This window comes from Medicago sativa, chromosome 8 (genome assembly GCF_051527215.1).
Source record: "Medicago sativa cultivar Bolivia chromosome 8, Bolivia_mono, whole genome shotgun sequence".
Classification (NCBI taxonomy): Eukaryota; Viridiplantae; Streptophyta; class Magnoliopsida; order Fabales; family Fabaceae; genus Medicago; species Medicago sativa.
In genome coordinates this window covers 6,793,949-6,816,619 of record NC_140756.1, presented here as the reverse complement: position 1 = coordinate 6,816,619, position 22,671 = coordinate 6,793,949, and the positions used below count along the sequence as shown (strand labels likewise).

Sequence of the window (22,671 nt, the reverse complement as noted above, 5' to 3'; positions counted from 1 at the left end):
CAACAATTTACCTGTCTGCAGTCACCAAATGTAACCCCGGATATGGTTTTTCCTTTTTAACGAAGTCATGCAATCTCATGTAAAAACTACATCTGGTTTATTACTTACGAAATGTAACTATCAAGTTGTTGTTGAAGTTGTATTAGATGGTTCTTTTTCACAATTTAACTTTGTTGTTTTAACTTCCCTCTCATTCACATTCCTATATTATGCAAACAAGTTTATAGTACTTTCCAACACTTGGGATCAGACATTGGCATGGCATGGCATGTCTTGAAGTTGTCAAATTATTATGGATAGGTTGGGCAGGTGGATATATTTTTTTCTCAATTATGACAATTCTGTTCTGTTTTTACTGTGTAGCTAAGACATTTTTACTCTATTGTAATTTAAGTACTTTTCAGCTGCATGATGTTAGCTCATTATGTTTATTTTGTCGTCTTATTTTTAATCAATTCATTTTGCCTTTGAATTAAAAAAATCAAATTCCCATTTGTTGATTTATCCATTCTCTTTTATTTGTTTCTTTCTTCATCTTTCTTATAAAAACATTATAAGTTCAAAACAAAACAAAACAAAAAACATGATACTAAATAGTTACAAAAAAACAAAAAAACAAAAATCACTTGGGAGGTACATCACTTGTAAATATAAATGTTTCAAAAACCAAAATTATAACAGGGAAAATATATCTAACCACCTCCCAACAAAAACAAATTGGTACTCATTATTACTAATCATTCAAACAAAGAATGAAAGAAGCCTCTAAATAGAAGTGCAAAACCATAGTGTTATCAGATAGACCTTTAAGGTGAATTCTCAATTAGACAGTAGAAGCAGTCTCCTTCACAACATGATCTTTGGACAGTGTTTCCCAATTAATTTCTCTAAGCATTTTAACTCTTTCATCAATTGTCACAAAGCTAACTTCAGGAGCTATGACACCAGTAGTCCCAGCTTGATAAAGCAAGACAACAGCAGCCCCAATATCTGGTCCATGGAGTTTTCCGGTCAGTAGGAGCCGAAGTGGCATGAAGAGTGATTTTCCCTATAAGATTATCAACATATTTTTCAAGTTATTATAGTGATATGTGAAAACTGAAGTGATGCATGTATTTTTAATTGAAAAAAAAAAGTAAAATGACATGCACAGGCAATCAGGCATCACAATAACAACCGATATTCCAACTATGTTAGCACACACTAAATGCCGACAATCACAGCAAACCAAAAATTCGATTAAAGAAATGAAGAAAATATAAACGAACAAGGGTGACCGGCCTAAATCCGAATCATGTTTGAGACTTTCCCATTCAGCTCACCTTGCGCTTAGTTGATTTGCCGAAGCCTTTGACCCAATTTTTCCAGCCAGCTTGGCCTTCTTCCAGTGCACCTACAAGATCACTGCTATCATATGCAGCCAAGAAGCTGGCACAAAACTCAGGAAGATTATCTTGTATGGCAGATTCTGCTTCTTCGCTGCCAGCAACAAGTAGAAAGTTGGCACAATCAATAAAAGGAGATATGGCATTCGTGACTCCGAAATTTTAAAAAAAAAGCCAAACTCATACAGCCTTGCATATCACAATCATGTTCATTTTTAGAAGGCCAATGATACAATTAGGAATATCCAAAAAGATTAATATATACATATGAGCATCACCTTTGTAAAGTAGAATGTAGAGGATAAGAAAGCAAGTTAGAAAGTACTTTGTCTGCATCAGTTATCAAGTCAATCCCATCCTTAAGTAGGTTTATTAATTCCTGTTACAAGATGTAACAACACCACACTAAATAAATCACAATTGGATAGAAATATGTATGTAACGAAATCAATTATTTTATTTATATCATTCCTCCACCTAATTAAAAGTATAAAGGAAACTGAATCAAGTATGCAAGTAATTGGATCTTACATCAACAAAGGGCCCTTCTGATATTGTAAGGAAGCCAGATGTCTTCCAACGCTCTCCGATAAGTTTGGTCATCTCCTCGGATGGACGTGCTCGTAAATGTTGACCATTCATCCACCTAATTAAAAAGTATAAAGAAAATTACAAAGTCATACATTATTATTTATTTATTGGAAGGCACTATTAGCAGCAAAACTTTGCAAGGACTCCTAATAGCAAAAACACTCGAAGTTTATGATATGAATAAGTTAACTAATAACTGTACGCAAATAAATGTACCATACATCCTATTACCTGTTATAAGCAACTTTAAGATTTTTTTTTACCCACTTTATCTTCAATATAGTAAAACCATGAGGAAGAACACAGGATTTATTTATTCATAGAAAGTAGGGAAAATGCAATACATTTTTTTTTATGGATATATATCATCATTTCTCATACCTTAACTTTGTGGAATCAAAAACAGCACCACTTTTGTTCACACGTTCAATAGTGAATCTTTCAACTGTTTGACACAAGAAAAGCATTTTAGAAAAAGAAAGTTGTGAAAACATTTTTCTGGTTAGAAACAAACTATCAGAATAGAGAACCAGAATTTACTAACCAAGTTTATCAAGGGTGAAGAACTCATTATCGGTCCCATCGCCCCAGCCTAATAATGCTAGGTAGTTATTCATTGCCTCAGGTAGGTATCCCATTTCCCTGTACTGCAAGACAGCAGATATTGAGGTTTTAGAACTAATTACCCTTAGAAGAGAAGAAGCTTTATTAGAGCTTACATTATAAATTAAAGGTTTTTTTTTAAGAAGCAAAACTAGTCGACTGAAATTGGTACCGGGAAGAATCGAACCTGAGACCTTGAGAGGAGCACACCCCAAGGTCCCAAGCCAACACCACCAGGCCAACCCAAGTGGTGTCACAATATCAGTTTGCCCAATTTTAGCCCCTATATTAATAACTTTTTACAGAAAATATTTTTAATCCCTGTATCTGTATTCAGTTCCTATTAAAGCAGAATAAGGACCAAGATTTATATAGGAACTAAATTGAAGATTTGTGAAGTTTATAGCAACTAAAAAGTAAAAACATTAACCCTAAGATCAAAAAAAAAAAAATAAAAGAAAGTGAGACCTCATAAAACTTTAAGAACGATGTAATCAGGAAATGATGGATGAAACTTACCTGACCAACTGATGTTGCTCCATGTCGCTTTGATAATTTACTCCGATCAGGAGCTAAAATCAAGGAAACGTGTGCAAAATGAGGCATGGGAAATTCTAGTGCCTGTAAACAGATTCATGCACAGATGCAGAACAAACCAAAATCAGTGACCAAGATGCGATAAAAGATTATATACTTTACTGTTTGCGCTTTACCTTATATATTAATGCTTGCCTTAGAGTGTTTGGTAAATGCTCCTCTGCTCTGAATTACAAATAATTTATGGAATAAGATAGCGAAAGCATTTAATCAAACAGATTGATTTGATTGAATAAGAAATTAGACCATTACCTGATGACATGAGAAATAGCCATGGTAGCATCATCAACCGTCACACAAAAGTTATAAACTGGCTGACCATTACTCCTCATTATCACAAAATCTCCAAGTGTATCCAAATTCCAACTAACCTTCAAGACACTAACAAAGAAAGTTAATAGCTAGTCAACATGATTTGAAAGAAATTTGTTTATTTTTTATCAATGAACATGTAAAGAAATAATGTGTTTATGCAATTACATTAATCCACTGTTTCGAAGGGATCATGGATAGCAAATTATGAGATGAAATACATTACTTAATCAGTTGACTTATGAATATGAAGGCAACACATTAAAAGAAGTGAAGTACTTCATTTTTGAACTACATGGAGTAGGAAATCACCAATCATACCTTAAAAAAAAATACCAAGATAAAAAAAAAAAGGATAAGGGCGGAAGAGAAATAAAGAACACACCTCGCCTCGTATTAAGTCAGTAATTTTTAAACTTCCTTTGGGGACACGAAACCGGAATGTATAAGGAGTTCCTTTTGCCAGCTCTTCTTCTACTTCCGCATCTGTTGCATTGGCCCATTTACCTGTGTATACTGGAGGTAAATTTTTTAGTTTAGCATTCACCTTCATTTTCTCTAGTTCCTGTGTAAAGACAAATAAAATTGACAATTTTGAGAATTTTCAGTCAAACATATACATGCTTCAAACTAGAGGAGTAAAATCTAAAAACTGAACACACTCAAGTATAACAGCCTCACAATCTCGTACTTATTCCTAAAAGGTACACATTCAAAAAAATAGGAAACCTTGCTGAAAAGGAAGTTTCCATAAACTGAACTAAAAACCAGTTGAATGGATGCAAAATAAAGTATGAGTACAAGTGAAGAACAAAGCAGTAGCTAAGGAAGTTTTTTCCAGTAATGCCCTGTTTGGATAAACAGCTTATTTTGCAACTTATAGCATAAGATAAAATAAAGTCAATATGTTTTTGTTAATATATATAGTTGTTTACATAAGCTATGCTAGAGAGCTTATGGAAATAAACTGAAAACAGCTTATGAACATGCTATAAGCTGTCTTCATAAGTTCTCCGAAAGAATGTCACAAGTGCTCATGCTAGTTGATAAGCTCAAATAAGGCAGCCCAAACAGGCCCTAGGTCAAATATATTGTTAAAAAACAGGACACAGAATAATACAAAACAAAAACACCGATGCTATCATCACAGATCATGCTATCTGTTTCTATTTTCAATATATGGAGGGTTTTAGGAGGGCTTTGGAGAGTTTATTTTTCTTCATAATACAAAATCCCTCTAATTTTGGGGAACTCAAAAAATGTACAGGACAAGGATTTTGAAGGGCTTAAATAAATTCTTCAAATCCAATCTATGTTGTTATAATACTCCCAAAATTGAAAATATATATTAATAGCATTCATTTACCATTCTCTACCAAATCACTCAAATAAGGTGTGAGATTTCTCTCAATTTTTCTCTCCTCCCCTCCCCTCCCCTTCAAACTCCCAAACAAAGCCTTAAGGATTTTTCTTTTTCCAAATGCACTCGGTTTAAAAATAAAAGGGATACATGCAAATGGCCCTTAAGCTTCCCTAAAACACATCACACATAGTTACATGACATGATTACAAATGTTTCATTCTATTCCATTCCATTACAAGTAAGAGATTGTCATGAAGATTGAAAATACCTCATTAGAACAGAAGCAGCGATAAACTTGACCGGATTGAAGTAGTTTCTCAGCATATTGTTTGTACATAGAATTCCTCTCGGATTGTCTATATGGACCATAATCTCCACCAACGCCGGGCCCTAACAATCACAATCACATCATTAATCATCATCAACCAAATATATAAATAAAACCCAACAACAACAACAACAACAAAAATGCATATAATGTTCTACCTTCATCCCAATCAAGGCCAAGCCAAGTAAGATCTCTAAGCACTGCCTCCTCAGATTCTCTTGTAGACCTCTCCAAATCAGTGTCCTCAATTCTCAAAACAAATTTCCCACCTTTAGACCTGAAAAAAACATTCCCAGAACATACAAAATTAAAACCAGCCAAACCCATAATCAAATTCTGATTTTTCTGTTAAATTGAAAAAAGAACGTAAAAAACCAAAACCAGAACATGAAAACTCAAAACAAGCCAAACCCAAAACCATTCAAACCCAGAATAAAAAAATTGATTTTTTTAAAATGCAGAACATAAAAAATAAAATAAAAAAAGCCAAACCCAGAACATAAAAAATCATAACCAGCAATACCCAGAATTAAAAATTGAATTTTTACATAAAATTCGAAAGAACGTACAAAAACCAGAACACAAAAAATCAAAACAGCCAAACCGAATATTAAAAATAGAAAACCCATGACATAAAAACTCAAAACAAGCCAAAACCCAGAAATAAAAATTGAATTTTACAATTCAAAAAGCAAAAAGAAATTGAGGGTGTGCGATTGACTGACCTAGCAAACAAATAGTTGAAGAGGGCAGTTCTGGCACCACCAACATGAAGGTTACCAGTAGGAGAAGGAGCGAAACGAACACGAACGGGAAGAGATTGTTGTTGTGAAAGAGCATTGACAGAGAATTTGCGTCGAAAGGAGAAGATTCGAGAAGTGTAAGAAGAGTAAGATTGATGGAGAAATGGAAATGGAAGAGATGGAGTAGCAAGCTTTGTCCATGGACTTCCGTTACTCAACGCAGCCATCATCATATTTCCTTGTCTCAGCTTTCGGAACAGAGAAGAAGAAGAAGAGATAATTGATTTTGTCTTATGCGTTTTTTCTTTACACTAGGTTAAAATTGATGGGTAAAATAACGAGATAATCAAAGAATTGATGATGATATGAAATTTCACATAAAAAGAAATAAATGATATGGAATATGTCAGTATAAATTTCATTTATGAAAAAAATAAAAATTGAAAATATATATCATATATATGATGAGCTGATATTATATTTTTAAAAATAGGTATTACACAGTGATCCTGAGATCACTTAGTTGTTCATTACTTGTTGCACAAGATATAGCAGCTAGGGTTTATATGCTCTATTGTATGCACATGATAGCTTATTATACTCCTAGCTACTTGTATATATACTAGTTGTAACCCTCATTTCATCAATAACAAATCATTTTACTCTCATTTCCCTTCTTTCCTAGTATGGTATCATGCGCCTTTTCTCCATAGGAGAAAGGTTGTTACGATCCAATAACGGTTTTGTAACCGTTTTTCTCCGCTGCACTTTCTTCTCCGATCATCATTTTGATCGTTGATTCTTGTTCTTTCCGGTGTTGATTCTTGTTTTCCACCGTGATTCTTGCTTCTTGTGGTTGTTTCAACCTTGTTACGCCGTTGATTTTCACAGTTGCACCAATTTCTTGCTTTTCTTCATCTTCTTCATTGAAGCTTTTTCATACTCTGTTTTTCTGCAACTTGAATTCTTCTCTGCATTTCCATGGCGCCTCGTAATTCATCTCCTGATACTGAATCTGTTTACTTCGTTCATCCTAGTGAGAATCCTAATTCTCTTTCTATTACTCCTAAGCTTACTGGTTCCAATTACATTGCATGGAGCCGCACTGTTGAGCGTTCTTTAGGAACGAAGAACAAATTAGGTTTCATCAATGGTTCAATTCCAATGCCCGATGAAGATGATTTGAACCGTTCAGCTTGGGAACGTTGTAATCATCTGGTTCAATCTTGGCTCATCAATTCGGTGTCAGAATCTATTGCACCAACTATTGTGTTTTGTGACACTGCTCTTGAGGTATGGCTTGATCTGAAAGAAAGATTTTCCAAAGTTGATCGTATTCGTATTGCAAATTTGCGTTCATCAATTAACAACTTGAAGCAAGGTTCTAAGAGTGTTTTAGAGTATTTCACTGAAATGAAATCTCTTTGGGAAGAGTTATCTTCACACAGACCAATCCCTAACTGTGTTTGTGTTCATCCCTGTCGTTGTGTTGCTTCAAGAACTGCTAAGTATCATAGAAATGAAGATCAAATAATGCAGTTTTTAACTGGTTTGAATGATCAGTTTTCTGTGGTGAGAACTCAAGTTCTTCTTCTTGATCCTCTTCCTTCTTTGAACAAGGTTTACTCTTTGGTTGTTCAAGAGGAGAGTAATCATGCTTCTCTCACTTCATTAAGTGTTTCTGAAGATTCCTCTGTTCAAATTAATGCTTCTGAATCAAGGAAACCTCAAGGGCGTGGTAAAGGTTCCTATGGAAATAAACCAACTAGGTTTTGTACTTTCTGCAACCGTACAAATCATACTGTGGATTTTTGCTACATGAAGCATGGTTACCCCAATGTTAACAATAGATCCATGCCTCGTGCCAATGCAAATGCTGCTTGTCAAGAAGATATGGAAACTGGTACTTCATCTTCTTCTGGTTCAGGTGCTTCTGCAAGTTCTTCATCTGCTGGTTTCTCTCAAGAGCAGCTTGCTCAGCTTGTATCCATGCTACAACAATCAAACTTAGTTGTTTCAGCATCTCCTCCTTCACAAGCTACTTCAAACCATGTCACTTCCACCAGCATTGCAACACCTGATGCTTCTGCAGGTATATTTGCTTCTGTTTCTTCTTCCACAAGTAAACCTTCTTTTTGGCTCATTGACTCAGGTGCAAATGAGCATATTTGTTGTGATCTTTCATATTTCAGTTCATTTTATAGAATCAAACCTATGTATGTCTCTTTACCTAATGGTAATTTGGTATTAGCTTATCATGCTGGCACTGTCTCTTTCAATCCCAAGTTTACATTGCATCATGTTCTTTATTCACCTCATTTTAAACTCAACCTTATTTCTGTAGCCAAAGTATGTGAATCATTGTCTTGTTTCTTTCAATTTTATCTTGACAAATGTATCATACAGGACACACAGTCTTTGAAGATGATTGGTTTGGCTAAACAAGTGGATGGCTTGTACAAGTTTTATCCTTCATGCAAGGCTTCAAATATTGAGTCACCTTCTGTTTCTAGTGCTTCTTGCAATGTTATTTTACCTTTCAGTTGTAATAAAAATGATCATTTTGTGCCTAATGATGCCTTGTGGCACTTTAGACTTGGTCATTTGTCTAATCAAAGACTTTCCAAAATGTCTCTTTTGTATCCTGATATTACTTTCAATAATAAAGATACTTGTGATCTTTGTCATTTTGCCAAGCATAAGCATTTACCTTTTATCTCTAGTTCTTCATATGCTTCTATCAATTTTGAACTAATACATTTAGACATTTGGGGTCCTTTATCTGTCACTTCTGTGCATGGACATAGGTACTTTCTTACCATTTTAGATGACCATAGCAGATTCCTTTGGGTTATTCTTCTTAAAACCAAATCTGAAGTATCTAGTCATGTCCAGAACTTCATTCTCATGATTAAAAATCATTTTCATACAACCCCCAAGTTCATAAGATCTGATAATGGCCCTGAATTCAATTTACCTTCATTTTATGCATCTCATGGTATTATTCATCAAAAATCTTGTGTTGAAACCCCACAACAAAATGGTAGGGTTGAAAGAAAACATCAACATATTTTAAATGTTGGAAGAGCCTTATTGTATCAATCCAAACTTCCACCCTCTTTTTGGTCTTATGCTATTCACCATGCAGTTTTCCTTATTAATAGAGTTCCCACACCTATCTTACAAAATCACTCCCCTTATTTCATGCTTCATCATAAACTTCCTAACATTTCTTTGTTCAAAGTTTTTGGATGCCTTTGTTATGCTTCCACCTTACAATCTCATAGAACAAAGTTACAACCTAGAGCTAGAAAATCCATTTTCTTGGGTTACAAGGCAGGTTATAAAGGTTTCACATTATATAATCTCCATTCCAGAGAAATTTTTGTCTCTAGGCATGTGACCTTCCATGAAAATCATATCCCTTATCCTCATTCACCTTCTTCTACTTCACCTGATTGAGAGTATTTCTCTCATCACTCTCCTTCTCCTTCTGTTGACACTTCTCCTTCACAACCTCCCATTTTTGATGACATTATTTCTCCACCTACTACTACTTCTTCTTCACAGCCTCCTCCTATTGTTGAATTTGTCCCTTCCTCTTCAACTGTTGCTCCTTTTATTCCCAGACATTCCACCAGAAATATTACTACTCCCTCTTATTTGCAAGATTATGTTTGCAATAACATTCATGCATCCACATATCCTATTTCACATTATGTTTCTCATCACATGTTATCTAATACTCATTCTTCTTTTGTTATGTCCCTTCACTCTCAATCTGAGCCCACATCATATGCTGAAGCAAGTAAATTTGATTGTTGGAAGAATGCTATGCAAGCTGAACTTCAAGCTCTTGAGAAAACTGGTACTTGGAAACTTGTGGATTTACCTCCAAATGTCAAGCCTATTGGTTGCAGATGGATATATAAAATCAAGTTTCATGCTGATGGTTCCATTGAGAGATACAAAGCTAGGCTTGTTGCCAAAGGATACAATCAGATTGAAGGATTGGATTACTTTGACACATATTCTCCAGTTGCCAAGCTTACAACTGTGAGACTGGTCATTGCTTTATCTTCAATTCATAACTGGCACATTCATCAGCTTGTTGTTAATAATGCCTTTCTTCATGGTGAACTTCAAGAAGATGTATACATGATAGTTCCACCTGGCATTAAGACTGATAAACCAAATCAAGTTTGTAAACTGCAGAAGTCCTTGTATGGTTTGAAACAGGCCAGTAGGAAGTGGTAAGAAAGATTAACTTCCACTCTCATGCAACATGATTATATTCAGGCAGCTTCTGATCATTCCTTGTTTGTGAAGAAAACATCATCCTCATTAACTATTCTTTTGGTTTATGTGGATGACATCATACTTGCAGGCAACTCTCTTCAGGAATTCACTCACATCAAATGTGTTTTGGATTCATTATTTAAAATCAAGGATTTGGGTCAGTTAAAATACTTCTTAGGCATTGAAGTTGCACATTCCAAATCAGGGATTTCTCTGTGTCAGAGAAAGTATTGCTTGGACTTACTTGATGATTCAGGTACTATAGGTTCCAAACCTGTATCCACTCCTTCAGATTCATCAGTTAAGCTTCATCATGATTCTGGTCCTCTCTATGATGATATTCCTGCCTATAGAAGATTGGTAGGTAGACTGTTATATCTTAACACTACCAGGCCAGACATTACTTTCATCACCCAGCAACTAAGCCAATTTCTCTCTAAACCAACTCAAGCTCATCACCATGCAGCTCTCAGAGTCTTAAAATACCTCAAGGGTTGTCCAGGCAATGGTTTGTTCTTTCCCAGAAACACTTCTCTTGCCCTTCAAGGTTTTTCAGATGCAGATTGGGCTGGCTGTCTTGACACTAGAAAATCAATTTCTGGTCAGTGTTTCTTTTTAGGAAGCTCTCTCATTTCATGGAGGACAAAGAAGCAGATCACTGTATCCAGATCTTCTTCTGAGGCTGAATATAGAGTTCTTGCATCTGCTACTTGTGAGCTTCAGTGGATTCTGTACCTTCTCAGAGATTTGCATGTCTCTTGTACCAAGCTTCCTGTGCTTTATTGTGACAATCAGAGTGCCATTCACATTGCCTCTAACCATGTGTTTCATGAGAGGACTAAACATTTAGAGATTGATTGCCATTTGATTAGAGAAAAGCTTCATTCTGGTATACTCAAGTTGCTTCCAGTTTCTTCTCAAGACCAAGTTGCTGATTTCTTCACTAAAGCATTGCTTCCCAAGACATTTCATGCTTTATTATCCAAGTTGGGCTTGATAAACATTTATCAACCTCCAACTTGTGGGGGGATATTACACAGTGATCCTGAGATCACTTAGTTGTTCATTACTTGTTGCACAAGTTATAGCAGCTAGGGTTTATATGCTCTATTGTATGCACATGATAGCTTACTATACTCCTAGCTACTTGTATATATACTAGTTGTAACCCTCATTTCATCAATAACAAATCATTTTACTCTCATTTCCCTTCTTTCCTAATAATAGGTATCCTTTGTGTAACAATAAAAATTGATCTCTCAAGCTAAATAAAACTGCAATGGATGACAAAGCTCTTGCTTAGGATATTTGACCTTAGTAAAATATTTATTTTTAATTATGCTTTTAATATAGGTTAGACAAAATAACTCTCGTTGTCCCTTAATTTCATTTCACATAGCGTTTCATTTTTTTTTAGTATGATGTATTATTTATCATACACTTTTTCTACTTATATAAACTGATCCCAAAGTAATCAATTTGCAAAAAACTTACATCTTCCAAACAAAAATGTCTGTAACAAAGTTTATTCTCCGCCAAAACAATTTCTATAGACAAAAACTTTGGGCAGCCGAAACAACACAGAGAGAACTTATAAGCTTGGAAAATATTCCTCTTGAGAGAGTTTAGTTTTGCCCCTCATGTGTTTCCGTCTTTCGATAAATTAGTCTCCACAGGTGCATTTGAGAGATATCCAATTCAGATCAAAAAGCAAGTCTCATCTCGGAGAGACCAAGGTATATGTTCTTGGTGCATTAAACTAATTTAAAGCAAAAAATGTACAAGGTACAAATTGATTTGTATACTACCATATCAGTCTTAAGGTACAAAACTAAGGCACTCTTCTAGCTTATACTGGATTTCCAAGAACACATATTTGAATATATTTTTAGTTTAATCTTAAATAAAATTGGTAAGGGCATATATATTCGCCAGAACCTCGTCTTCGATTCAGAAGTTTTGCATTGATTAGCGGTCAAAGGCACCCTTAACACCCTTAAGGCTCTCTCCCAAGGACAACCTGCAAGTTAAACACAAATATGCTTGAAATAGAAGCTCATCTAGTCATGCCATGTTGCTTTCTCATTTATAAATCTAATCAACCGCGAAAAAGAATGACTTATACAAATCTAGCCATGTCAATCCAACTCATTGCAATAGACATGTGTTCTAAAGAAAAAACATTACGGAAGTTTTGTTGTGGTTATGCAGAAATTGAGGACTCAAGTCACTGTTCTAATTTTTAACACAAGACAGCAATCATAAATCTGTAGTAACTTGGAACAACCTAACCACTAGGTAGGTGTCGAGTTACAATCGAGTGGAGTAAAGAATTGATATTGGTGGCTCAGTTGCTTGGGAAGCCACTCATAGATATGTAATGAACAAATGCACTAAAACTTCAATGAAAATTCTGAGCATCAAGTTTCAGCAACATACTTAAGCATACAGTATTTGTACTCTTGGCTCCGAATCATGTCTTTTTCTCCCTCTTCAAGCTACAAGGAAAAAATGCAATCTGGTTGAGTATCTCCAAAAATGTAAGAACTATGGAAATAATACTATTAATTTCAATCCCATAAAAAAGGATATGACATGCAAAGTTTGTCTAACCGGGTCACTCTCGTAGATGAGCTCGTAACAAGATGGAGAAAGGCATCGTAAAGCACAATTCTCCCTTGCTATCATTGATGATTTGCATTGCCAACCCCACAATCCACTATCCACACACACAAAAAAGAAAAGAAGATTACAAAAATGCATCTAAAGTTTCCAAATATTGCACACAACCCAATCAAATTTTCAAGAGGAGAAAAAAGACTCAGAAACATGAGTAAAACATCATATATCTATAAAAGTAAATGGAGTAAATATACAAGCTGGTCCCTCGGATATTACTTGCTTTGGTCTCCAAAGACATAAATATAACTTTGTTTCCAAAACTCTCAATTACTATCAAATTCACATTATAAAGAAAATTTGGGGATTAAAATAACATAAGCAACATTTTTCAGCACCAAATTAAATTATTTACTCTTAACAAAAAGTGTAGCAAAACTATATATTCTTTTCCACAATTTTTCAGCTATAAAGTATGGATGTATGTATTCTCTTTCAAGTGTGGATGCCACTACTCCCTTTGTCAGAAGTTCCGACAAGTCCTTCTCTCTTCATTTTCTCTTCCTTAGATTTCCTACAGAATATCACCCAAGAGTTCACCTCCAAAGCTATGGAAACACCAATCAGAGTAGAAAGTCCCAAACAGTAACTCAGCTTGGCATAGGATCTGCTGGCCCCCATCACTTCAAACCCTTGAAACACATTCACAAACCCGAGCACCACACAAGAGTACCCAACAAAGTGGTGGTAGGATTTCCAATACTTCCTGAACTTGTTCCTAGCGTTTGGCCTAAACAACAATGCTAAAGTCTGCAAGGCTCCAAGGCAAAACACGGCGATTCCAAGCTTCCTGTGGAGGCTATACTCCACTCCTGGAGACAATTGCCCAAGGCGAATGCCAATGGCGAACCCCACAGTTCCAAGAATGAAAGCAAACAATTGTATTCCTGCATGAGCATAGAACCACGCAGGACCTAGTGATTGAATATGCCTAAAGTAACGTGCAGTTATCGCTCCCATCGGCAAAAGAATACCCCATGAGATGGCATTCAAAGTACCGTGAATCACTCTCAGCATTGTAAGATCTGTGTGTTGACGAGCGGATGAACCTGACAACACGTCCAAGGTGGCAATGGAAGAGAGGTCAGTGGAGGTGGTTGGATGAATAGTAGGCGAATAGCCTTGAACATAAAGTCCTCGATTCCAAACAAGGTGGATTTTGGTTTTGTTTGATTCTAGTTTGAATTTGGCATAGATTTGGATGGGGGCACCGTTGTGTATGGTGGCCTTTTTGCCACCATATATGGCCGCCATGGAAGAGATAAGGTGAATGTCAAGTGGTCGAGAGAGTAGTGGAGATTTTTGGAGCTTTACATTCGGGTCTATGATGTAAGGAAGTAGGACTACTTGGCCTGAACTTGGGTCAGAAAAGGCTATTAAAGCACGAGTTCCTGTCATCTCCGATGAAATGGGGTTGATTCCCCATCCAACCCATCCAGAAGGTGAAATGAAAGTACCAAAGAAGACTAGCTCTAAGGTGGAGTTATGAGGGTAGAAAGTCCATGCTATAGAGGCTTGTTGGGTGGGAAGGTTCATACATTTTTGGAAGGTTTTAGTGGATGTTTCTGTGATGCAGTGAGATGAAAAACCATTGTGAGGAAGGAAACACAGTTGGAGAAGGAAGACATAAACAAGAAACATGATGGTGCTGTGGTAGATGGAGAATTGCACTAGTGGATGGTTTATTTGGTTTGTAAAGCTTTATCTTTATGTAAAAGATTTGTGTTTTGTAATGACGTCTTCAGAGGAAGAGTGTAATCTAATGTAATGTAATGTGCCATCAAAGATTTTGAGTACATTAGTGAATTTTGTCTATGCTTAACTTTGAAGGAAAGACATATAATACTCTATGTGTTTGGTGGACACACACAGACAGTAACATACTACTCTTTCTCTAAGTACAAGGAAAATAAAAATTTGTCTCCAAATATAACCATCATTTCGAATCACCAAATACAATTATTTAATCTTCCAAATATACCTCTCATTAATACTACTAATTTATCTTGTGATATAAAAAGTCAATAACGCATCCGTACACAAAAGGGTATTTTAATTTTTCATATATTGTCATGGCAGCAAGTCATGATCATCAATTTGTATGACTTTATAAAGTAGTGCGGATAAAAGTCAAATATTTATAAATGATCTAACGGTTATGTTTGATTCGCACTTTACACTCGGTGTATATGAACTAAATCCTTCAGAGAAATTATTTTGACAACCAAAAAGTTGTCTAACATGGTATTTTTATATGGTTGTTAATTTAATAATAAATTTTTCTTTAACAAACACCTTATGTGTATTTTTACACTTTCTTTCAAATAGCACTCCTCAAATCTTCATGTACAAAATAAACTACTTATTTATGTGAAAAATAACACAAAAAACTTATAATAAGAGGAAAAAGTGAAGAATGAAGAAAACCTGTCAATATCAGCATAACATTGAATCTTGTTATTCCTAACTTGAACATCCTGCAAAAAAAATGAAAAACCCAGAAATGAAAATCCAAAAGGGTGAAAGAAAGTGAAATCAAAAAATGAAATTGTTGTGAGGTAAACATACAGAGATTGGATGAGGAGATTTGGCAAGGAGTGGTGTGAAACAGAAGAAGGAAATCAGGAGAAGAGATATGAACAATGAATTTGGGTTCCGAGGTGAAACTGTTGTAACTATCATCATTGTGTTCTGTTCTGTTCTTTTCTTGTCTGCTTTCACTGTCGGATATATATATATATATGTTAAAAAAAATTCATAAAATATATTTTTATAAAAACAAATATTCATAAAAATATTCCATAAAAAAAACTATAAAATATATAAAAAGAAATAAATACTACCAAATAAACACTCCTTTCTTCACCAAAATAAAAAAAAAAATAAACACTCCTTTTTGTGTGTAAAATTTAGATGAGTTGTTACAGATTATTCAAGAGAAAAACTATCATTTTAACAAAAAAAATAAAAATTTTAAGTTGTTTCAATTGTGTTTGGAGGACATAAAATTGATTTAAATGTGTCACATTGATTTAGTCATTTTTAGATGTTCAGAAAATATTTGAACGACTTTAAATTTAATGATTTTGTCTTTATTTCTTTCTTAACCAATTACTCTTCCATCAAAATCATTTATTTTAATTATTTATTTATCGGTCTCTTTTATCAAAATACACTAAAATCAAGAAAGCTCAATCACCCAAACATTTTCTGAACATAAGAGAGTGAACACACGTGAGTGGCATGTGCAGGTTGGTTATTACATGAATTGAATGTTAACGAAGAAAGTATATTACTGTTCATGAGTTACTTAACACATTTATATAACCACCTTCATCTGAGAGTCGTGATACATGGATTTCACTTGGATGACTTTGAATTTTACTAAGTATCTTTTCAATGCGAAAAAAACATAGAATTTTTCCTTAGGAATCACAAATTGTTTCCTTTGGTTTCCAACATTGACTGCCAAACTTGACTCATAGACTTGGCATCAAGTAAGTGCTTAAACAACTAAATAATTTGTCCTTTTTCTGTAGCTTACTTCTGGAAAGGGCTAAGACAAAGAGTTCATCACTTTATTACTGGATTTGAGTACTGTTATGATATTCAGGTGCAACTAGATTCAGAGGTTGCATGAATACAAAGTTGAAGGTTAATGTGTAAGTAGAGAATGGTTAAGAAAAATATGGCTTGTTCACAAAGAAAGTGTATACAAAGCTGTGAAAATTGTGATGGATGAAAGGAATGAAATTGGAAAGAGGTGAGAACAAAGCATGTCTAATCGAGGAACTTTTTACTAATCAACAATTTCGAGTCCTTGTGTCTTGACACTTTCTGTCACAAGCTTCATGATTTACTCTGCTGAATTCTAAATTTCAATAGCACAAACTTAGTGTTGGCGATGAGTTGTCGACTCATTGCACGTCATTATGTAACTATTATTTTGTGAGCTCGCGAACTTATATTATCGCATGCATAGCATAGCCTTTGATGGTAAAGTCAAGAGTAACTCTGACAAAACTTTCTGCGCCTTGATTCTTTCATTGGCCCTGGTGAGTCCCCAGAACTCAACTCGCCTAAATTTTTATTTATCAGAAAAAAGGTCAAGAGTATATTTTTTGTTCAAAATGCCAAATACAGCCATTCTTATTTAGGACAACAATTCTAACATGAAAACAGTGGCAATACTATGTACAATCAGGACAATCCTATCATTCTGTTTTATAAGAAATGGTGAACAATGATAGTACTACTCAGATTCCAGACTGGTCTCCCATCTTTTGGAACCACACAACTGCAAGGGTAACAAGGGGTGCATAAATTGCATTGGGTAACTTCTGCACCACTTTTCCAATGCCAGGGACACCTTCAGTGGCTCTTTTTGTTGCCATTGCAACACTTGGTGCTACAACCAAAGTGATGATAAGTTTCTGACTAACAACTGTGAATGTATCAGCTGTCATTTTCTGGATGAAATCGCAAAATTCGTCATGATCAATTGCCCCATCCAAGTTCATATCACATTCCTGCACATTGTTATATGAACCATACTAAATTCAAAGATACCAAGAACTATAACATACATGAAAATTTGTTCATTGTAGTTGGAGAAATTGTTAGCCTGAACAAACCTACATTATATATCTAAATTTCTCTAGAAGTATTGATGTTTTAACATAGTCAAACATGGAAAGAAAGATGGTTCTGAGCAAAATGTTCCTAACAACTCATGGTCTATGATCAAAGCTTTACACATGTCCGTGTTATCATTTCTGGATCACGAAAAAATAGCAATTTGTTCAAATTCTGCTATGCGATAGTGCGTTATAGCCGCTATTTGACAACACTTCTTTGGATTACGAAAAAATAGCAATTCGTTTAAATTCCGCTATGCGACAGTGCTATAGCACCGTTAAAGCCTCCTATTTGACAACACTTTGTACTAAATAGAATATCATGGAACAATAGCAATTTGTTCAAACTTCTCTATGCTATAGCGCCATTGTACCTGTTATTTAACAACATTGCGTTTATTCTGATTGAAAATTAGAATACGACTTCTTACACATATCACAAAATTAGCTTCTTGAAAATATATTGAAAGTGTGATGAAGTGTGAAAACAACCTCTGCTTATCTGTACCAAGGCATGGTCCCAACCCAGCATGTACTATGCAATTTTTACAAAATAACAGAATTTTTAGCATCCAAATTTGTAAAAGTAAATTTTTTATTCCAACAATTTTCATGGTATTGAAATTATCCGATAGCAGTTTTGAATCACTCTTTAGTATACCTTATGAATCTGATAATACTGAGTTTTTAAGGCTTTTACGCATACTTTAGCTTTTCTTTACCCTAAGTGAATTATGTTTACTGAAAAATCTTGTTCAAGTTATCACCATGCACATGGTGAATCCTTTCTCAAGAATACTGTCAAATGATCTTATTGCTTTCTCCCTACGAGGTATTCTGAGACTGCCGAGCTTCTTAAAGATTAAAAAATGTCATTCCAATTCCAAAGCAAAAACTATAAGCACTTCTAAAATGTTTGAAACAAACTTTTACAGCATTACCCTTACAGCACCGTTTAAATCCCGCTATGCGACAGTGCTATAGCACCGTTGTAGTTCTATGCTATACCATCATTGACTTAAAAACCCTACTTAAGCAGAATGTCGCTCGGCTCAGCCTATTCCCACCCCTAGTAGAGAATTATAAAACTGTAACAGCCATGAAAACCAAAACGTTGAAGTCCTTCTCAACAATTTTCATTCCACATTTTGAACATCTCCCATTGTCACTTTTACTGAGTATATACTTAATCTTAAATACATACATATTGACAAAGTCATCACTCCAGTGAACCAAAACTCTCGTATAAACAATTAAATAGATAATACATGGTTGCTTCTTCTCAGATAGAAACTCTTCACTGTGATAATAATGGAATTGATGAACAAGTGGCCTATCATTGAAAAGACGGAGAAATGCATGTAGTGCATTATATGGTTATGATATTATGCTACAAAGCAACCCGGCATATAATCATTTTCACGGTATGAAAAAATCAGATTCATAAATAAACAAGTATATAGTTGGTCTCGGTATGACAAAATGAAGTACCTGCATGATTTGTCTGACAGTTTCTTTTGATGGAGGATCGAAATGAGGACCAGGAATAATCTTGTTGATATCACTATGACATAGAAAGAGATAACAGTTATAAGATCTATTCAAATTTATTCATTATTCAAAAGAAAATCTTATCAACTAAGATAAAATGTTGAATACAACTACGAAGCAGACTTCTTACTTGTAGACAAGTAAAACAGCAATATACAAATCTTCAAAACTCAAGTACTCTGTTTCGACTTGATTCTTTACATTCTGAAAAACTCGATCTGTTATCTTCCTAATTTGTTTTTTTCTCCACTCCTCACCTGCATTAAATGTCATGGCATAAAAATTGCATTATCATTCAATCCAGATTCCTTGAGTACATGAATGAATACATGACATGATTTATCATAGAAATGGAAGATAACAATAAGCAAAAAAATCCAGAAGATAACAAATAAATCAATCAACCCTGCCTATGGATTTATGCAACTTTTCAGCTCAAAGGCTGTTAGAACAGTAACTTGGTGCAAAAGTAAAAAGATACGAAAAACACAAACAGAAAACACATGATACTTGATCATGGAGGGTCAGCCAATTGTGCCTACGTCTCCGACTACATAGAGGCTGCAGTACCTTTTTATCTATGAAGCACCGACATAGACATCGAACACAACATTGACACGTTGATACTGATAGTAATTTAAGAAAAGACAATTAAATGTAATCACATGTGTCAGACTGTCAGTGATGTGTAGGTGTGGGACACCGGACACACCTACCAAAAGTGTTAGTGCTATAAAGCTTTCTATTAATCAAGCTTAAGGTTTGCAAAATACAACTTATGTTTAAATACTCTCCCCGCTCGTGCCACCTGGCCCGCTATTCAGTAAAGTGAGCCATATCTGACAAAAGCAAACTCCAAGCCAGAAATCATACTTGAGTTGATCAATCATCTTAGGGTAAGTTATATATCAATAAACTAACCTCATTCAGATTCAATCAATGATTAAATTAAGAAACATGTTTGCCATACCATAAGACTCCAATTAAATTTCCTTAATTCCATAATAAACTGTGTTACTTACACAATCAAGGATTAAATTAAACTCCTCTAAAATCAAGCTGTTGTAAAACAAACACACACACATAGACACAGGGTATATAACAAATTATGAAATTGTGAAAATCTCAAGATTCAATAAATTTGCATCCATGTACATCATTTGTAGGTGGGAACCAAAAAATAAAAGATAAAGAAAAATCAGCAAAAAAGGTAATTCCAAAACAGGAAAAAAAGAAAGAAAGAAAGAAAATAACCTTGTAATTTATCGAAGATTTGTCCCATGATAATGTTTTGTTTTGTTTGATAATAATAAGGAACCAAACTTGTTGACTATGTTATGTTGTCTTTGAAGTTTAAGAGTGGAGTGAAGGTAGAGAATTATTATTATACTATACTATTGATTAATTGATAATAAATGAACGAATGAAAATCAGCGCTATGCTTTGGATTTAGATTTAGCTTCACAATCACAATCACAATCACATGCTATGCTTACATTACATTACTTTTATTTTACTCTTTCAATCATTCCAATTTCCACGCACACGCTACACCATTTTCTCTTTTCAGTTATGTGATTATAAACAAACATTTTCATTTTAATTCATTTTTTAGAATCTTACATTATATGTTTTTTTTTATTAATCAGTTGAGTTTAACTACTTGACTTTGAAGTTAGGTACATTTGTGTTAGCTTCAACTACTAATCTCTCAAGTCGGATTAAATGGTGCACCAAGTAACTCATGCTTGAAAATTTATATGCATATGGACCAAAATGACGTGAAAAATGAGATAAAAGACAAAATTGTTATATAAAATTAAGCTAAGCGACGACGAGTGTAATTTTGCCTATATATTACTATGATTTTCAATTTTTGTAATTTATTTTCGTCATATCGTTAATGAAGGATAATTTTGTGAGTCAATTCATTTCGTCATTCTTCTACAAAATTAACCATATTTGTTAACATGTGTGAAATTTGCAAAATGACTTATAATTTGAGATGGATAGATATAATTAAAAATATATTAGAGTAGTATAGAGTTGGTTAATAGAATTTGCTAAGTGGTTGTTACGATTTGTTATTTTGGTTATATTCTTAGAAAGTCTTTAAATAACCCTCGATTGGGATAGCTTTGAAAATTTAAATCACGACTGGAGAATTATCTTCATGAAAACCTTTCAATCTCTATACACCTAAATAAATTTCGCTCACTTGCATATTGAGTTAAATCACTTTTCTTGGAACCTTTACACAATTACACCCACCCCCTTAATCTTTGTGGTTAAGATAAGAGGGTTAGGGTACCAAAGATTAAAGATATATTTTTCTTTTTTTACAACAATGAATGATTAAAAATATGTTGATCAAACGAAGACATTATGCTCATAAGAGCCGACATTTGGCACCCTAGGCAAACTAAAAGAGTGGTGCTCTAATAATAATAATCATAGCATTATAATTGATTTTCATGTGCATTAGTTTTCGCAAAATTATCACTAATATATTTATAATAAGGGTTGCACATGTTAAAACAATTAATAGTAATAATTTTTTTCTGGAAAACAACAATTATTTATTCAAAAGTTTTATATTTAATATTACTAGTACAAGTTTCAATACAAAATTTTTATTTTAAACTTCTGAACATATATAAATTTGCAAATGATAGAAAAACTCTTATAATAAATGCTCTTTAGAAAGTAATCTAGCATAAAATGATTTTTTAGGATTTATGATCCAACACACCGAATAAAAAAAGAGAATTGAGAAATTAAGAGATATTAAATAGATCAGGTCACTACAAAATTAAATTTGTTTGAATACTTTCACTTTCAATTCTTTAATATCATCGATAAAAAAAAAAAATTGAAGGGAAAAAATTATTTTTATGTGATTAACCGATATTAACTTTTCTGTAAAAGAAAAACCGATATTAACTTTTTTTTTTTAGGGTAACCGATATTAACTTTTGTTATTACGTTTGTATACTCTAAATTTTTTGTTAGTATATACTTCTCCTAAACAATATTTTTTTTTGACAAAAAGTAAACAACTTTGCTATTTTATTTTTTGTTAGTATATACTTCTCCTAAACAATATTTTTTTTGATAAAAAGTAAACAACTTTGCTAAAAACAAAAAGGATGAATATGTGAACAAACTCACAGTATCCATGTTAATAACATAAAACAGCAAAGTATCTATGCCTACAAATATATATTCAAGTCTCCAGAATACTCATGTCTCCGGATCTGCAACGTTGACGCCAAAACCATTGTCATTGATCGGATCTGCACTTGCTCAAAGCTAATCTTTCAACCTGGATCAAATAAACACCGCACTAAGACGGGAAATCAAAAACACACCGCACAAAGACGGGAAATCAAAACAAACAGAGTCGTACATAGACGACGAAATCACAAAAACAAACGAAAGAAAACAAAAAATATGTTATTCAATTAGGATAGAAGGAAAAATAACTCGGAGGGCTGATTTTTGGGTCAAAATTGACCCTAAATCACCCCTCTGACAAGAAGAAGAAAGGGGTGACAGCTAGGGTTTGAGAAGGAGAGAAGAG

The 22,671-nt window shown here is 34.1% G+C and overlaps 3 protein-coding genes and 1 pseudogene across 4 annotated transcripts; all 4 read right to left on the bottom strand.

Moving 5' to 3' along the window:
• Positions 1-597: 597 nt before the first annotated feature.
• ERS (glutamate tRNA synthetase) lies at positions 598-6,215 on the bottom strand. Its single transcript, XM_085736119.1, has 13 exons — positions 5,905-6,215; positions 5,338-5,456; positions 5,120-5,241; positions 3,874-4,053; positions 3,429-3,547; positions 3,293-3,341; positions 3,099-3,200; positions 2,521-2,623; positions 2,358-2,421; positions 1,917-2,031; positions 1,664-1,764; positions 1,323-1,479; positions 598-1,048 (listed from the first exon to the last, which is right to left on the bottom strand). Exons 1-13 carry the CDS (start codon positions 6,153-6,155, stop codon positions 824-826), a joined length of 1,707 nt encoding a protein of 568 aa, XP_085592245.1. The 5' UTR covers positions 6,156-6,215; the 3' UTR covers positions 598-823.
• Positions 6,216-11,918: 5,703 nt separating this feature from the next.
• LOC146896507 (uncharacterized) lies at positions 11,919-15,625 on the bottom strand. The gene is made up of 5 exons (XM_085736120.1): positions 15,469-15,625; positions 15,328-15,377; positions 12,835-12,940; positions 12,661-12,719; positions 11,919-12,241 (listed from the first exon to the last, which is right to left on the bottom strand). The coding sequence occupies exons 1-5, from the start codon at positions 15,583-15,585 to the stop codon at positions 12,190-12,192; spliced, it is 384 nt and encodes a 127-aa protein (XP_085592246.1). The 5' UTR covers positions 15,586-15,625; the 3' UTR covers positions 11,919-12,189.
• Positions 13,052-14,579, bottom strand: LOC146896508 (cytochrome b561 and DOMON domain-containing protein At2g04850 pseudogene; annotated as a pseudogene). The gene has a single exon (XR_015023045.1). The product of XR_015023045.1 is annotated as a cytochrome b561 and DOMON domain-containing protein At2g04850 pseudogene (transcript).
• Positions 15,626-16,938: 1,313 nt separating the features above from the next.
• Positions 16,939-20,443, bottom strand: LOC146896506 (uncharacterized). The gene is made up of 4 exons (XM_085736117.1): positions 20,343-20,443; positions 19,219-19,345; positions 19,029-19,101; positions 16,939-17,429 (listed from the first exon to the last, which is right to left on the bottom strand). The coding sequence occupies exons 1-4, from the start codon at positions 20,368-20,370 to the stop codon at positions 17,157-17,159; spliced, it is 501 nt and encodes a 166-aa protein (XP_085592243.1). The 5' UTR covers positions 20,371-20,443; the 3' UTR covers positions 16,939-17,156.
• Positions 20,444-22,671: the final 2,228 nt, after the last annotated feature.

Excerpts from the sequence above, each read along its gene's own strand:
- ERS (XM_085736119.1), bottom strand. The coding sequence starts at position 6,155 with ATGATGATGGCTGCGTTGAGTAACGGAAGTCCATGGACAAAGCTTGCT. Across the intron at positions 5,457-5,904 it reads TTCAACTATTTGTTTGCTAG|GTCTAAAGGTGGGAAATTTG; the intron begins GTCAGTCAATCG and ends TGTTTTTTTCAG. Across the intron at positions 1,480-1,663 it reads CTACATTCTACTTTACAAAG|CGAAGAAGCAGAATCTGCCA; the intron begins GTGATGCTCATA and ends TGTTGCTGGCAG.
- LOC146896506 (XM_085736117.1), bottom strand. The coding sequence starts at position 20,370 with ATGGGACAAATCTTCGATAAATTACAAG. Across the intron at positions 19,346-20,342 it reads AATCTTCGATAAATTACAAG|GTGAGGAGTGGAGAAAAAAA; the intron begins GTTATTTTCTTT and ends CATTTAATGCAG. Across the intron at positions 17,430-19,028 it reads CTGTCAGACAAATCATGCAG|GAATGTGATATGAACTTGGA; the intron begins GTACTTCATTTT and ends AACAATGTGCAG.
- LOC146896507 (XM_085736120.1), bottom strand. The coding sequence starts at position 15,585 with ATGATGATAGTTACAACAGTTTCACCTCGGAACCCAAATTCATTGTTC. Across the intron at positions 12,941-15,327 it reads TGTTATGCTGATATTGACAG|TGGATTGTGGGGTTGGCAAT; the intron begins GTTTTCTTCATT and ends GTGTGTGGATAG. Across the intron at positions 12,720-12,834 it reads TCATCTACGAGAGTGACCCG|CTTGAAGAGGGAGAAAAAGA; the intron begins GTTAGACAAACT and ends TTTTCCTTGTAG.